The sequence below is a fragment of the Aspergillus tanneri genome, assembly GCF_003426965.1.
Source record: "Aspergillus tanneri strain NIH1004 chromosome Unknown AapTan_4_pilon_pilon_pilon, whole genome shotgun sequence".
In the NCBI taxonomy this organism is placed as follows: Eukaryota; Fungi; Ascomycota; class Eurotiomycetes; order Eurotiales; family Aspergillaceae; genus Aspergillus; species Aspergillus tanneri.
In genome coordinates this window covers 3,996,420-4,011,062 of record NW_022984631.1, presented here as the reverse complement: position 1 = coordinate 4,011,062, position 14,643 = coordinate 3,996,420, and the positions used below count along the sequence as shown (strand labels likewise).

Here is a 14,643-nt window from a genome sequence, read left to right as displayed (position 1 = left end):
CAGGATGACAGGACGGTCTGTCTTTCTCTCATCCGCATGCTCATTCATCCACGAGGTACCATTTCTCCAGGAAATCTGCGCGGATATCAAGGCTCCAAATTTTGTCTTTGGGATACTTCCTGGGTGGTGGGTCGGTGAAGGAGAAGGGAGGGTGGAAGAGCCTTATATATCCCCTGACCGGTGGGAGAGAGAGCTTCGCAACTCCGGCTTCGAGAATATAAGGGTCACAATCTTGGATGCAGAGTCACCGTGGCAGCTTAATGCAATGATTGTTGCAACGCCTGTCAAGATTCCTGAAGCCAACTCCGGAGAGAAATCCATGACGGTCCTTTGTGACAATGAATCCAGGGTTTTGAGAAATCGCCTTTCAGAACAGTTTCATACCAACGGCTACCTTGTAACTTCTTGTTCTTTGGATGACGAATTACCTGAGCTTTCGAAAAATATCCTGGTTGTGCTGGGCATTCACGCCCCATTCTTTCATGAAATCCCTGCAGCAAGATTTCAAGCCTTCCAGGGTTTTATAAAATGGATTTCCGAGTCGAAAGTACTTTGGCTTACTCGCTCGTCCCAAATCAACTGTAATGACCCTCGCTTCGCGCAGACAATCGGCTGCGCCCGCGCTCTTCGATCTGAGCTCTATGTTAATTTCGCTACCTGCGAAATCGATGATATTGAACGGAGTCAGAGAGATATTCTTATGGTGTTCGAAGAATTCATCAGCAGAAAACCCGAGGATAATCTCAACCCAGATTACGAATATGTTTATTCCAAAGCGTGAAAGTTGGAAGAGTTTATTCCTTCAACTTGAGGAATTCGTTGCTCGCTTCAAATCCGTCTGGCACATCTGAGGCTGCAATACGGTTGTCAATAGGCAGGTTTGGACATTTAGGGACTCTACAGTGGACCGCCCGTCAAGGAAGAGATTTAGCTTGTGAAGAAGTGGAAATTGAGGTCAAGGCAGCTGGATCGAATTTCAAGGTTTTTCTTTCTAATATTGTGAGATTGTTGGTCCCTCTCCTCACTGACCTTATCTAAACAGGACCTGCTTATCGCACTTGGTATTGTTCCATCTTCTTCATCTTCTTCTACGGCCATGCTTGGTCAGGAGGGATCGGGGGTTATCACCAAAATTGGCGCAGATGTACATAGCCTTGCTGTTGGAGATCGGGAGTTGTTCATAAGTTGTGGTTCTTTCATAACCTCTCTTATCACCTCCTCGCAAGTTTGCACGAGGTTCCCGGAAGATCTCTCTTTCTACGATGCCGCCACCATGCCCTGCGCATTTACAACGGCCCTTTATGCACTGATTTACATTGGTAGGGTTGAACGAGGGCAGGTAAGAGTCTCCAACACTCCATCAAGATCCCTACGATAAGGTTAATATTCTACATAGTCGGTCTTGATTCACTCTGCAGTAGGTGCCGTCTGCCAAAAGCTCGGAGCACAAATCTATGTGACCGTGGGTAGCGAGGAAAAAGTCTAGTATCTGACTGCCGAACTGGACATCCCTAGGGCTCACATCTTCAACTCACGCGACAGCTCCTTTGTCTCTGGGATCATGACAGCCACAAACGGAAGAGGGGTTGACTATGTCCTCAACTCGCTTTCTGGGGAGCTGTTGCATGAGTCGTGGGATTGTGTTGCTGAGTTTGGGACACTGCTTGAAATTGGGAAACGTGACTTGATCGGCAACGGAAAACTCAGTATGAATAACTTCCCTGGAAACAAGAAGCTATCGCGCAATTGACTTGGATCATCTGATCCGTAAAGGCTCCACAATAGGAAAGTGGCAAGTTCCAAGTCGAAGTTTGCACGAAAACTAATATTATTTTTCTTCTTACAGGCTTTTCCAAGAGGTTGTTGAATATCATACCCAAGGCTATTTCCACCCACTAAAACCAGTAGCCAGCTTCACGGCTGAACAGATCGTCGATTGCTTTGATTCATGCAAAAAGGCACATATATTGGTAAAATTGTTGTTTCCCTGCCAGCAGGCGCAGTAAGGAACCCGAGAAGAGCCATAATGGCCCCCAGAGTATTGAGATCAGGCCCACCCATCTGTTTCGTTCGGCTGTGATAGGAATTATCTGGCATAAGCCACGGGTCCTAAAGGGAATGAGGCCAAATATGCTTTGGTGCCAGTTTTGGAGTATTGGCCATTTCCGTTTCAGCTCGTTCAGATAGTCCGGTACTTGGATCCATGTAGTTCATGTGCGGCCTCAAATTTCGCCAGAGCTATCCGCAGCGCGCTTGGAGGATGGTTCAGCGCACCAGTTCTTTTGAATTTGCTGGCTTTTTCTGCCTTGCCGAAACCCCACTGGACTACTCCAGTATAAGGTTCGCTCGGCATTATCAGATATTTCTGTAGTTTTATTAAAGGCTACTGGACCACTACATTCATCTAGGAGCTGTTCAACTACCTGTCTACAGTCGAACCAAAAAAAAAAAAAAAAAAAAAAAAAAGAGAGAGAGAAAGAAATTTTGGGGGGAGGGGCATTTCAAGGAAGGGCATAAAAAAGTACCATTACCAACTACAAGGAGACAAATCGTACTGAGTAAACGAAAGTTTATAGTATCGAATCAATAGGGCTTGTCAACGGGCCAAAAAGACACAATGTGTGGTCAGCGCTCAAACATCAAGCTATTGTACAAGGTCATATCGTGACAGCATGTATATAATATGAGATAAATCCAGTGTACAACTGTCCAACGATGTTGTATTAATCGCTGGTTATGTTCAACTATTGGTTTTGCTTGTTGGTCAAACTCGCGTGCTGGATTATATATCCCGACCCCCTAGTACTAAGCTACTCGCCTGTTCGACATTTGCATGAGCTCTGTGTCATTCGTTTATTGTATTTACTATACTAAAATATAACGGTTTCTTACACCCCATCTTTACGATGTTCAACGTTCAACGGGTGAGAACTTGTATTGGTACTTAGAGCGTATGTAGCGTAAATGAAACATGCAACTATTCAATTATCGACCCTTCTATTGTAAAATAAAATAAAATAACACAGCTGGAAAGCAAGGGTACATATTAGGAAGCATACTACAACTAATATCTTAGTGTCAAAAATTAAGGGCCAGATAAAACTTCATCAGGGGGCTCGAATATACTAATTTAGAAGTTGGCTAACAAGAAGCCTCTTAATTTTCTGTTAGACAAAAGGGACTCTCCGTTTCAGGGTCCCCATAGAGGTCTCAATCAGATAATGGAAAATTGATAATATATAGCTATCAGTGATAAGCATGGAGAAAGATGTATCCTTAAAAAATGGGATATTCGTCGAAGATTTAATCATTAACGAAGCTTAGAAAGCTTTTTTTGTTAGCACCTTGAAATAGAATATTTAGCTATTTCTTTCTTCCTTTTTATTCACTTTTTTTTTTTTCTTATTTATACAAGTTATTTAATATTCAACTATAGAGATTAAGGTCGTATATGCCAAAAAGTAGAACTATGATAGACAAAGATTGAACAACACCATCGATCCGAATATAATATTGCAATTCAGTAAACTACCCAACTAGTCACTTGGAAAATTCTGAGACCCGATTTGGCACAATGATTAAGCAAGCGGTCGAAAGCCCTGCAGGCTTTTAATATTTTAATATGCTAGCCCTTTAGGCCATGATCTGACATACTACAGGCCTCTCACCACCTAATGCCCGAGGAAGTACAATGCAACAGTAGGCTGCCAAGTACAACTGCATTTGCTACTGCAGATGAAAATTTTGCTTAAATGTACAATTTAACAGAGGCCAAATTCTCTAATAGTTGACCCGAGGGAGACAGAAAGGCTTGCAGAAACTGGCTACAATGTGTGATCGGCTTCACTATCCACCATAAAATATGTACGGATCAGGATGTGGTTGTGCATTTATCAAAGCCGTTCTGAAATATGGTCTCAAGAGTAGCTGTCTCTTTTAGTTTATTTATTAAGTGAAGTGCTTGTCCAAGTCCTATGAAGTGTCAGTGCAATCCTTAGAAATATAAAGGTCACGTATTACAATCTCACCAGCCTTCGTCTAACCTAGTTTGCCGTCCCTGATAGGGAGCATCGCCCGGAGTGTACAGTTTCGGGGGGCCCGACCGCTTGAACGAGGGTGGCTCTCCTGTAACCTGGCATCGCCATAATGCCGAGCGGAGCTCGTACTCACAAAATACAAAAACTGCACAAAATATGTTAAAGCTATATCATGGGCGGAACAAGCGCCATTACCTCTCGAACGACCTGGTCCTCAGCGAACTATATTCCTTGAGTCAACTTCGTGCAAGCTGGACCATTGCGGCACTCCGGACAGAGGACTCGGATCTCAAATTCCAAATCAGCCGGCTTAACCAAGATGTCAGAATCCACAAAAATGAGTTGATGATGGCCCGCAGGGTGATTGACGGGCTACAAACTTCAGAGACCGAATTGTCTAGGCTCCGAGCAGATGCAGCAGACAAACAAAATACTCATGAAAGAGCCAGAATCCCAAAAGCTGACAAACCGGGACCTAGAATATGTGCTCGCTGGTTGCTGGACTCTACCAGATACTACTCCTACTCTTCTGGAATTGAAGCAGAAACTGTCAAGCCTGATTGGTGACTGAACAGTGGAGTTCGTGGTGAAAAATCGTTTCCAGACCTGGAAAGAATTTGCCTACTGGGGAACATAGCCTATATCTATTTAATACAGGCCATCGGATTCTGTGGGCATTCAAGTGCGCTATACAGCATCAACAGTTTTGGCCTGTGAGGGTCGGTGTTCCTTGCAGTGCTCCGTTCCAAATACCAACTGACAAAGTCCTTCGAACCCCCTAAAAGGAAGTCCAGAAGCAGTTACGTCTTTGACCGGTGTGGGACTTGACGGGACCAGCCGCATGTATGGAAGGAGGCATAGTTCTCTGGTGCCATTGAATGAGAGGGAAATGGTAGAACTCCGGTCAAGGCGACACTCTTAGACAGCTCAGAAGTTGTGGGTCCTGAGCCCACAACTTCCTGGCAGGAGAGAAGACAACATTCCCCTTACGCAGGTGCGCTCCGTGGTCTGTAAGAAGGTTGTTGATTGTCTATTACCTCTTCGAACGAGGACTTAATAGTTACCCATACAAATGTCACGTGCCAGTCCCTCTAGTTCCTCAACTACAACATGGTATTTCATGCATACTCTATCGAAGGTGCAGCCATGTCATGATACCCTGGCATTACTCTCTTGGGAAACAGCCGAAAAGAACTAGACATGGCAACACAAGAAAGTGAAGCTCCGATGATTAGGGACTGTGTTTCTAGGCAACTTGGCTGGATGCCTCCTGCTTGAGGTGCCGCCATTCTATCCTATAATTAAAAAATCCAAGGAGCGAGTATAATTGTATGCTATCCACCAAAAAGAAAGAATCGATCAAGTCGTGCCACAATTCACTTAACCGTCGCTAGATCACCCATTGGTTAAGATGTCACGCCATCTGAATATGGTCTGTGTGACGTTTCTCTCGGGGATCAGCCTCTAGCTCAGCCATGATGACCTGAGTCTACATTTACTCTTGTTCCGAGAATCAGTCTAATACACAGAGAGTTTATAATCAGAAAACCGCAATCAGAAAACCACTATTCGAAGGATATAATCCCGAGAAAGACAAAAGAGCCCCCTTTCTAGAATGCAGAGACTGTTCTCCTATATCTACATGCGTGGGCAGTTGCACTGGTCATAAGATTTTTGCATATGCTAACCGAGGGCCGTTAATGTTGTTATTTTTAACATTGTGAGGGACATCTCCCCCTTAATCTTACACAAATACGAGTACCCAGTTGGCAGACTAGCTATCTTCACCAAATGTGCTAAGACTAGTCCGCCAGGGACAACAAGACGCGAGAGGTGGACTAACATCGTATTCCACACTAACCCTCAATCCCGGCGAACAGTAAGCTGCAGGTCTCTCCCCGTATACGGAGATCTGCAGCTTAGTAAACTAGCATTCTCTCCATATTATCTCCATAAAGAGGTTAGGAAATTCACTCTCGCAAAAAGGAGAGGAAGAAGATCAAGGCACATGAAATCTTGCCAACTGCTCGACCGTCGATTGGAGTCTAGTGCACCAACATCCTCGTATACTTCGGCCTTATTTACCTGACCACTTCATACTAGTGGCTCGTATGCTCCTCCCGTGTACGTTCCCAGGAATCCATCCCAGGAGTAATCTAGGATATTTAAAGCGTCCTGACCCTCTTGTCAGTGGGAGAATCCACGTCCAACTCACAGTATTTTCACGACCACTTCAAGGATATAGCTCTTTCCCTCTCATACCATAAAAATGAAGTTCTCCGCGATTGCTCTTGCTGCCCTTCTGCCCGCCACGGCCCTGAGCGCGGCGATTGATGCCGAAGAGCCCCATACCACAGTTATTGAATTACCCCGGACCACAACGGTTGAACTGCCTCGGACAATTATCGATGTCGAAGCCCGGGATATCGAGAAGCGAGCTGTCAAGGGAACTGTTGTTGCTAACGGTCTCCGTTATCGCACATGCCCCAGGTCCTCCTGTACCGCTGTCGGGCAGTATGCAAAGGGAACCAGGATTAACTTGGTCTGCTATACTCGCGAGAACACTACCCCTGTTAATGGTGACAAGTAAGTATTCAGAAATAAGAGAGAATCCACAGACATATAACATAGCTAATTAAATCTTAATAGGGGCTGGGGCAAGTTGACTAATGGCAACTGGGTTGCATTGGCATTTTACAAATATGTTACCTGGGACAGTAAGTTTCTTCTGACGTATAAATTAACTTAAAGGGACTAATTTATTTTTGATAGGCTCTCTGCCCGCCTGCTAGATCTAAGCGGCTTGTGACTAAAAGGCGCTATACCTAATAGGAAGAAGAAGAGGTGCATAAGACCAGCATAATTGATTTAGACTAGCTGCTTGGTTTGACTGCCATTTAGAGCCCAGTCTCTGTTATTATACGGTTCCATGTTAGAAGACCTGTCTCACTTCAGTGACATTTTATAAATACATAATCTAACCCTGGTCTAGTGGGTCTATTGTGATATTTTAGGAATTCTTAATAGCATATCACTGTCTCTTGAGGTACTGGTTTAATTTATATTTGAAGCCCGCTCTTCTCCAAGGTATTCGATGTTATAGTGCCTTTGCTAGTTATCATTAAACCGCAGCATAACCACTTGTTTTTTCTACTCCTGCTCATCCCTGTAAGAGAATGCCCACGCCATTCTCGATCCAGATGGCAGTCCTGTCTATGGAGAACAACACCTGGGATATGGCGGATCTGGTACCGTAATACTCCACGACGGTATTGAAGTTAAATGCCATTAAATATAGGAGTAGCTTGGATGATGCCATGGATGAAAATATAAAATTTATTCAGCAAGAACAGGGGACGTTTATTGTTGTCTCGACCAATGTGATGGAGTGGTGCCTTGTCTGGAGTATTCACCGATGACTATTCGCCTCGCATTATAAGAAACAGAGACATGCGTTCATTCCTAAAACAAAATCAAAGCCCTCTCCGTCTTTATCTCTCGTGCTTCCGGTAATTGGCACATGCCTTATCAAGTATACATCGTCGGTCAGATATTGTCACAGATATTGCGAGTAGGAATATACTGCCTGATGGGGACCTGTAGATAAAGTTTTGTGAATTTACGGAGTTGGCAATTATGCCTCTGGACGTTGATATAGAAGTAGTCCGAGACATATATTAGAGAGTTGGGTGCAATTATTTGCGAAGTGGTGAGTGATAGCGTTGTGGGCTTAATTTCTTTAAAGACCTTCCATCAGATGCGACCGACGCTGTGTGGCACCAAAGTGAAACGCCCCCCTGCACCAAAAATATCTGGCTAAGATCGGTCGTCAGAAATGTGGACAAAAGGTGTGTTTCAAATTCCGGTCGATTGGCAGAGGCATTAGACGCTGTTGACCTACATAGCCAAAGCGAAATCAGCAGTTCACGGAAGATGGCAGTATTGTGATGGGATGCTGTTAATGTTGGCTATATAACTACTTTTACGCTTGCGGTTAGGATAGCTGCCTTTGTCTATCGGGGCAGGATATATCGTTGAGAAAGCGTACCTTGGCCTTACATCCGACCATGGCACTCAGTATTAAGCAAGACTGAAACTTTGAGAACAACGAGTGGAAGGGAATAAGCCATAGCTGCGGATTGCTTATGCAGGCTAACCAATAGAAAGGTGCAGACATCGTCGTGTTAGGTGTTTGACACAGAGATTAATTCCATACTAATTGGTCATTTGCAAGGCTTTCAAAATCTCAACTGGTTGGCCCAGATATAATGGAGTGGTAAACAGAAAAATAATTGCAAATAAAATGAGAACGTGAGAGTAAACGTCAAAAGAGACAGCATATTTAATAATTACATGCAGTTTGTCACTTCCAGCTTCAAAATCACTATATCTGATTTGACTACTCCGAAGAGAATAATAAAGATACATCATGTACATCACGTCACATGGAATTAATCCAATCCTATAATCATTTCCCTGCCTCAAAGATAATTTTTTGAGATTTCATTTCATTAAAATCATCATACCTGGATAAACTGGTAAGTACATAATACCTAAAATAGAAGGACAACACTTACGCTTGAATCGCCTGGGAGAGCGGTCGAATATCCGCAACCATAAAGCTTCAACCATTAGCAGAGCCTCTCAACAAAACAAAACACTTACTTAAGAAAATCCTGCTTTTGAACCAAAAGATTCAACGCTTCCTCGAATGTACTTCGCACCGGGCACCGACCCATCTGGATGCGCAAATTCTTCCCATACGCCTCATTACCACTCCATGGAATCTCCTGGTTATGAACACCAACGCTACTGATAATACCCCACGGACGAAGGAGATCAAAAGCCATGCGTAGAGCGCTACTATGACCCACCACCTCGATGGCAATATCTGCTCCCCGCCCCTCAGTCAGCTCCTTCACACGCTGACGAAGCCCATCTGCATCGGTCTGGAAATTCCACGGCTCTGCACCGAGATTCTTTGCCAGCTCCAATCGGGACGGAACACTATCAATGGCAATCAAATGCTTTGGTTTCCACTCAAGAGCACTGATCAACGCGCAAATGCCCACAGGGCCACATCCGAACAGGAGGACCGTACTTTCCAAGATCTCCCGCTCATCCACGATACGGAACGCGTTTTTGGCAGCAAAGTACCCCGTCGGGAAGATATCTGCCATCAATACCAATTTCTTTTCATCAATTGTCGTTGGGGCAGATACCAGCGTTGCATCGGCGAGCGGAACGCGAACATATTCCGCTTGACCTCCGTCCAGGACCGCACTCCCGTACAACTTTCCGCGGGCGCAGCGGGATGAAAAGCCGCGGAGGCAATAGAAGCAGTTGTTGCAGTTAGTGGTGAAGGGAGAGACGATGCGGTCGCCTTTTTTGAATTTATGAACTTCAGCACCGACTTCGAGGATTTCGCCGGTGAATTCATGGCCCATGATAAAGCCTGTCCCCGATGGTTGATGACCGCGGAAGACATGAAGCTCGCTGCGATCAGCTAGAGTTAGCTTAGCTTTTCCAGGGGAGTCAGTCGCACTCGCCTTCCGCAGAGCGCGGTAAATCGGACGGCAATAATGGCATCAGTTGGGTCCACTATTTGAGGCACCGGACGGGATTCCAGTGCCACTTGCAACGGGCCTTTGAAGACGACGGCTTGCATGGTGTCTGCCATGATACGGGAAGAAGGTGATGTGGATGTAGAATGGCAAGTGCTCTTATTTTTGTCTTGTGCCGCACCCCACTTTTGGACCTCGGTTCGGACAAACGATGGATTTGATATAATATAGCGACACCCCTCGTTCTTCGACAGGGGTCTCGCACTGCCAATAAATAATATTTCTTATTTAGAGCTGTTAGGGGCAGTTGTGAAGGAAGGAATATATGGTATGAAAGTTATACAAGTTATATGTTTTATTATTTAATGCCCCCGCCAACACGTCACGAAACCACTATTGAGGCTAGCTGAAGTATCAGTTGACAGACAACGCTATATGAGCTTGTACATTAGATGGAAGGGAAATAATATGCCGGGATACGAGGCCCAATCCTTTCTATACTGCCCGAAGGCTCTACAACTGACTCCTATACTTAGCAATACCTTGTACAAGAGTAGACACTGATAAGCATTAGCTTCCATGTTATCTTGTATGACTTTTTAGGAGTAGAATATATTCACCTCTCATCTTACACCACTTGACTTTCACACAACCTACCACTGTTAAACTAAACAAATCCTGTGTCCATATTGAACCAATCCGAGAAGTCCTGCCAAGCGAGGATGTTATCAAAAGCTGAAGGTTCCAACGGGAGATAGCCTGTTTGATATGGTGACAAATGTATATCAGTCCCGACAGGGTGGGACGAAACAGATCCATCGGTGATTTGAGAGCCTGTCTTCATGAATGCCGAGGGGGAAGATGTCGATAATATCTCCTCTGATGCCAACTCCTGCCTCATTTGATCATGAGACTTTCTGGCCCTGTCACGCAACGGACCCAGAACGGACCAAACACAGCTCGTCCTGCCCTTCATTTCGCTGGCCTTTTCAAAGTCCGTGAGACAGGTGAAATAATTATCCACTGCAGTCCACGCTCTATCTGCTTCCACTCTCCCAGGAGACGCATGGAGGGTGCGCAGCACAAGGAACAATGCGTACAGCTGAGGATGTTGCTGATAGAACCATGCGAAGTCATGACAGAGGCTGCCTGACTGAAGCAGGTATCCGTTCTCGAGCAATTCAATGGCAGTGATAAAGGCTGACTGAGGGAGGTGATAATATTTGCACTCTGCAGTCACAGTGGTCGAAAGCCATGTTTGCAGCATCAAGATGAAATGTGCCTTTAGGATCGATACGCGAAGCAAAGCGTCTGCAGCACGACATATGGGCTTCGTTATATCCGCAAATCGAAGCCATTGCTGATTAATTTTACGCTCGGTGTCGTGGATTATGTCCACACTTATTTCGGCATCGTTCTTCCTGGTTATAGCAACGGCACGTCTTAAACTGCGACACAGATCCAAGTTCACGATGGCAAAGGACATCTCCGTCCACTCCTCTTTTCCGACCGGACGCTTCTTCATTTGGGGAGAAAGGTCCGCGTCGTCGATATTGGTCGGTAGTCGAAACGTGTGATCGCGGTCCACGATCGTGGAATTGAACCCGTGGTTCTCGGGCGCAGTGGCGTCCAGAGCGGTTAAATGCCACCAAAGCCGACATCTCATCTCGGCCTCGAAAGGATCCAGGCCGAGACGCGCACCATCTTCATGGACACCGAGTGATTCTGCAATGCGCATTGCCAGGCCGGTGAGGATCCACACCGTTCGTCCAGCGTCGTGGGTTCTTAGCGCGGTCTATACAGTTAAGCTTGAGTGACAAAATCAAGGAATCAGGGACAATACCAAGTAGATGACAAGAGCCGTTAAAGACTGGGTATTTGGACGTAGCAAAAACTGTGCCTTCATGAAAGCGTTGTCCATTTGCTGCATGAAATGGCGTAGAAGAGTTGATTTTTCAAAACCCAGTTTCTGTATTGCTTTAGCTCCTGGCACGGTTGCTGTAGCCGCAAAAGCAACAGCGTATACCAGAGTCATGGTCGTATCGTCTGCTTCGTGAGGATAGGCCGCGGCGTTCAGTATGACCGGTTGTATTGTGGGTATGTGCAAGAGCTTTACTAGGGGATCAAAATTTTGCCTGTAAAGAGACCACAAATTTGCGTATGTTTGTAAAGGGATAGAGATTTTCTCCACTGGAGGCCCGAAGACGTCGGTGGCAACTATCCCGTATTGCATTGATGGGCGATAACTGGAAATAGCTGACGAGCTGGCTGGTGGCCTGGTACTCACAGGAGGTTCGTGCGAAGTTCCCTGGTTGCATTACTATCAGACGATGCGGAGACCGGTGACAAACTTACGTCCAGCAACAGTCCGACGAATACTGAATTGTCAACATAATTTCCCCTCGTTCCATCGCCCACCAGCGCTTCTCGTGAAGGCTGGACCGGCGGTACTAGCACAGGTGTCCGGGCATCTTGGCTGGGTACTGAGCCATTTGATTGTTGCACAAGTTTAAGAGATTTGTGGAGATCGGCAATAAGCCCTTCAACTCTTTGAAGCCTGTCCAAGATATCCTGATTGGTTGGTAGGTGATTTCCTCCATTTGAGGTCTCATGCCGTTGAGCAGGCGGTGTCTTTGGAGAAGAGGCCCTAAATGGTGGCTTTATAGGTGCACGCCTTCTCCGCGTTTCGTAGACGCATGAGAGCTGTAGACGGGAGCAGTGCGAGCACGGCATCTTCCTGTTGCAACGCACTTTACGTAGCCGGCATGACTCACAGGTAGGGCGACCCTGGGGGCCAGACCGTATGTGGTCGCCCATAGTCAAACCGCTAAAAGTGTCTCGAATATCAAGTGCTAAAATTTGGCCGTGCTTTACAAGGAGAATATCTCGTGAGTCAATCAATTATCGACAGCTGAGTAAGACTCATTGCTATCTGCGGGGTCCAAGGTGCATTAGCGTTGTCTAGTCAGCCTTATCTGATGGGAAGCTAACCCTAATCGAGTTCCCTATCCATGGAAATAGGACCCGATCAAAAATCGGCCGATCGGCCGATCGGTATACTGGCCGGATACATAGTATGCTCCGAACCTCCTACTCAGCATGGGACCCAAATTCTGCACAGTTAGGTTATTCGACTAGTTATTCGACTGAGTTGTCATGGCCCAAATTAACAGTGAATCAAACATTGAATGCATCACGCTTCATTTAGAGTCAGACCTAACCAAAGGTATCATAGCATGGAATGGTCAAAATGACCCGCACAATCCAAGGTAAGAGTCCTTGAAGCAGAGTATGGAGAGATAAGATATTTCGTGCATATGGCGAATCCCAGCTGATCACAGCAGGAATTTCTCCCCCGCGAGAAAGTGGACCATCTTAGTCTTACTCAGTGGAATGATAGTGCTCAGGTTTGTACCTTCGGAGACTTGAATAATATGAAGACTAAGAAAACTATTGTCACAGCTTCCTCGCATCGACTATTGTTGCTCCAGCAGCTTCTAATGTCACCTCTGAATTTCATGTCGACTTACCCATTCTTTCGTCCTTGATAACTACTATATATATATTTGGCTACATGGTATGTTCAGCCACAACACTATGAAAACAACTTCTTAACTAACTGGGCAAATACCAGTTTGGCCCCCTTATTCTATCCCCCCTCAGCGAGTTATACGGCCGCCGTATAGTATTCAACTCTGCGAATGCTTTCTTCACTTTATCTCACATCGGGTGTGCTCTCGCACCCAACGTTGGAACATTCCTCGCTTTTCGCATAATATCTGGCATCGGAGGGTCAGTAACCCTATCCGTTGGGGGAGGGATAGTAGCAGATCTTTTCGATGTTCACCAGCGAGGTGTGGCCAATGCACTTGTCACGACAGGGTCAGTGTTTGGGCCTGTATTAGGTCCCCTCATTGGAGGCATAATTACAAAGTATGCTGGCTGGCGATGGATATTCTGGGCTCTTCTTATCGCCTGCGCTGTTCTGGCAATCGCCATCGCCTCTTTCGCACAGGAGACCAACGCCTCGGTGATAATCCGTCGCAAGACACTGCAACTGGGAAAGGAAACGGGCAGACAAGATCTTCAGAGCGCTTACGATTCCGAAAAGCAGCCCGCCAGTCTCGATAATCCTTGGACTCTCTTGGCTCGAGCAATTGGCCGCCCGTGGAAAATGCTTACCCACTCCCCACTCCTGGTGATCCTCTGCCTTATGGTGGGTCTAATCTCGGGTCTACTGTATATCCTCCTAACCACCACCTCCACCGTATTTCAAAATGGCTATGGCTGGCCCCTGCAGACAGCTGGACTAGCATATTTAGGCCTCGGTTTTGGCAGTCTTGTTGGCCTCATTTTATTTGCCAAAACATCCGACCTAGTCACCTTGCGTCTGGCAAAGGCGAACAATAACATCATTGAACCCGAGATGCGGATAGCAACGGCCTTCCTTCCGGCGTTGTTCATCCCGGTAAGCTTTTTCTGGTATGGCTGGTCCACGCAAGCGCAGACACATTGGATAGTCCCGGTAATCAGTTTAGTGCCGTTTGGGTTCGCCCAAGTGGGAATCAACGCGACTGCTCAGGCGTATTTGATTGATGCGTCGGGACCATATGCTGCATCTTCGGTCGCCTGTGTAACGGCTGTGCGGTGTCTTTTTGGTGCGTTCTTGCCGCTGGTTGGTCCAAGTCTTTATGACCATCTTGGGTTAGGATGGGGGAACTCATTGCTGGGATTTGTTGGGCTGATTATGGTTCCGTTTACCATATTCTTATATCGATTCGGGAAAAGGCTTAGGGGGAAGTATCCCTTGGATACCGAATAGGAAACGATCCTTTCCGTGCTCATATTTCTTCAGGATTTTGCGACTAAATGTGTCTTTTTCGTTGTGCTCTTAGAAAACATATATAAATAGAATTAGAGACCTAGACGCGAAATTGATTCTTCTACTGTCCTTCTCCCATGTCGCCTAGCCAGTAGCTTGTGCCGGCTGTTGCAACGCGAGCGACACTGATTTCAACTTTTGTTTAATGACAATATCTGGT

The 14,643-nt window shown here is 45.9% G+C and overlaps 6 protein-coding genes across 6 annotated transcripts; 4 read left to right on the top strand and 2 right to left on the bottom strand.

Moving 5' to 3' along the window:
- Positions 1-4: 4 nt before the first annotated feature.
- On the top strand, positions 5-781 carry ATNIH1004_006509 (uncharacterized protein; the record flags this gene model as incomplete). Its single annotated transcript, XM_033571137.1, has 1 exon — positions 5-781. One exon carries the CDS (start codon positions 5-7, stop codon positions 779-781), a length of 777 nt encoding a protein of 258 aa, XP_033427169.1.
- A 492-nt stretch (positions 782-1,273) lies between these two features.
- On the top strand, positions 1,274-1,750 carry ATNIH1004_006508 (uncharacterized protein; the record flags this gene model as incomplete). The annotated part of the gene is made up of 3 exons (XM_033571136.1): positions 1,274-1,339; positions 1,397-1,485; positions 1,543-1,750. 3 exons carry the CDS (start codon positions 1,274-1,276, stop codon positions 1,748-1,750), a joined length of 363 nt encoding a protein of 120 aa, XP_033427168.1.
- Positions 1,751-6,306: 4,556 nt separating this feature from the next.
- Positions 6,307-6,829, top strand: ATNIH1004_006507 (uncharacterized protein; the record flags this gene model as incomplete). The annotated part of the gene is made up of 3 exons (XM_033571135.1): positions 6,307-6,623; positions 6,687-6,754; positions 6,810-6,829. The coding sequence occupies 3 exons, from the start codon at positions 6,307-6,309 to the stop codon at positions 6,827-6,829; spliced, it is 405 nt and encodes a 134-aa protein (XP_033427167.1).
- A 1,676-nt stretch (positions 6,830-8,505) lies between these two features.
- Positions 8,506-9,717, bottom strand: ATNIH1004_006506 (alcohol dehydrogenase family protein; the record flags this gene model as incomplete). Its single annotated transcript, XM_033571134.1, has 4 exons — positions 8,506-8,563; positions 8,615-8,659; positions 8,703-9,529; positions 9,583-9,717. 4 exons carry the CDS (start codon positions 9,715-9,717, stop codon positions 8,506-8,508), a joined length of 1,065 nt encoding a protein of 354 aa, XP_033427166.1.
- Positions 9,718-10,268: 551 nt separating this feature from the next.
- On the bottom strand, positions 10,269-12,418 carry ATNIH1004_006505 (fungal specific transcription factor domain-containing protein; the record flags this gene model as incomplete). Its single annotated transcript, XM_033571133.1, has 4 exons — positions 10,269-11,396; positions 11,445-11,736; positions 11,889-12,304; positions 12,353-12,418. The coding sequence occupies 4 exons, from the start codon at positions 12,416-12,418 to the stop codon at positions 10,269-10,271; spliced, it is 1,902 nt and encodes a 633-aa protein (XP_033427165.1).
- Positions 12,419-13,175: 757 nt separating this feature from the next.
- Positions 13,176-14,423, top strand: ATNIH1004_006504 (MFS transporter; the record flags this gene model as incomplete). Its single annotated transcript, XM_033571132.1, has 2 exons — positions 13,176-13,178; positions 13,236-14,423. 2 exons carry the CDS (start codon positions 13,176-13,178, stop codon positions 14,421-14,423), a joined length of 1,191 nt encoding a protein of 396 aa, XP_033427164.1.
- Positions 14,424-14,643: the final 220 nt, after the last annotated feature.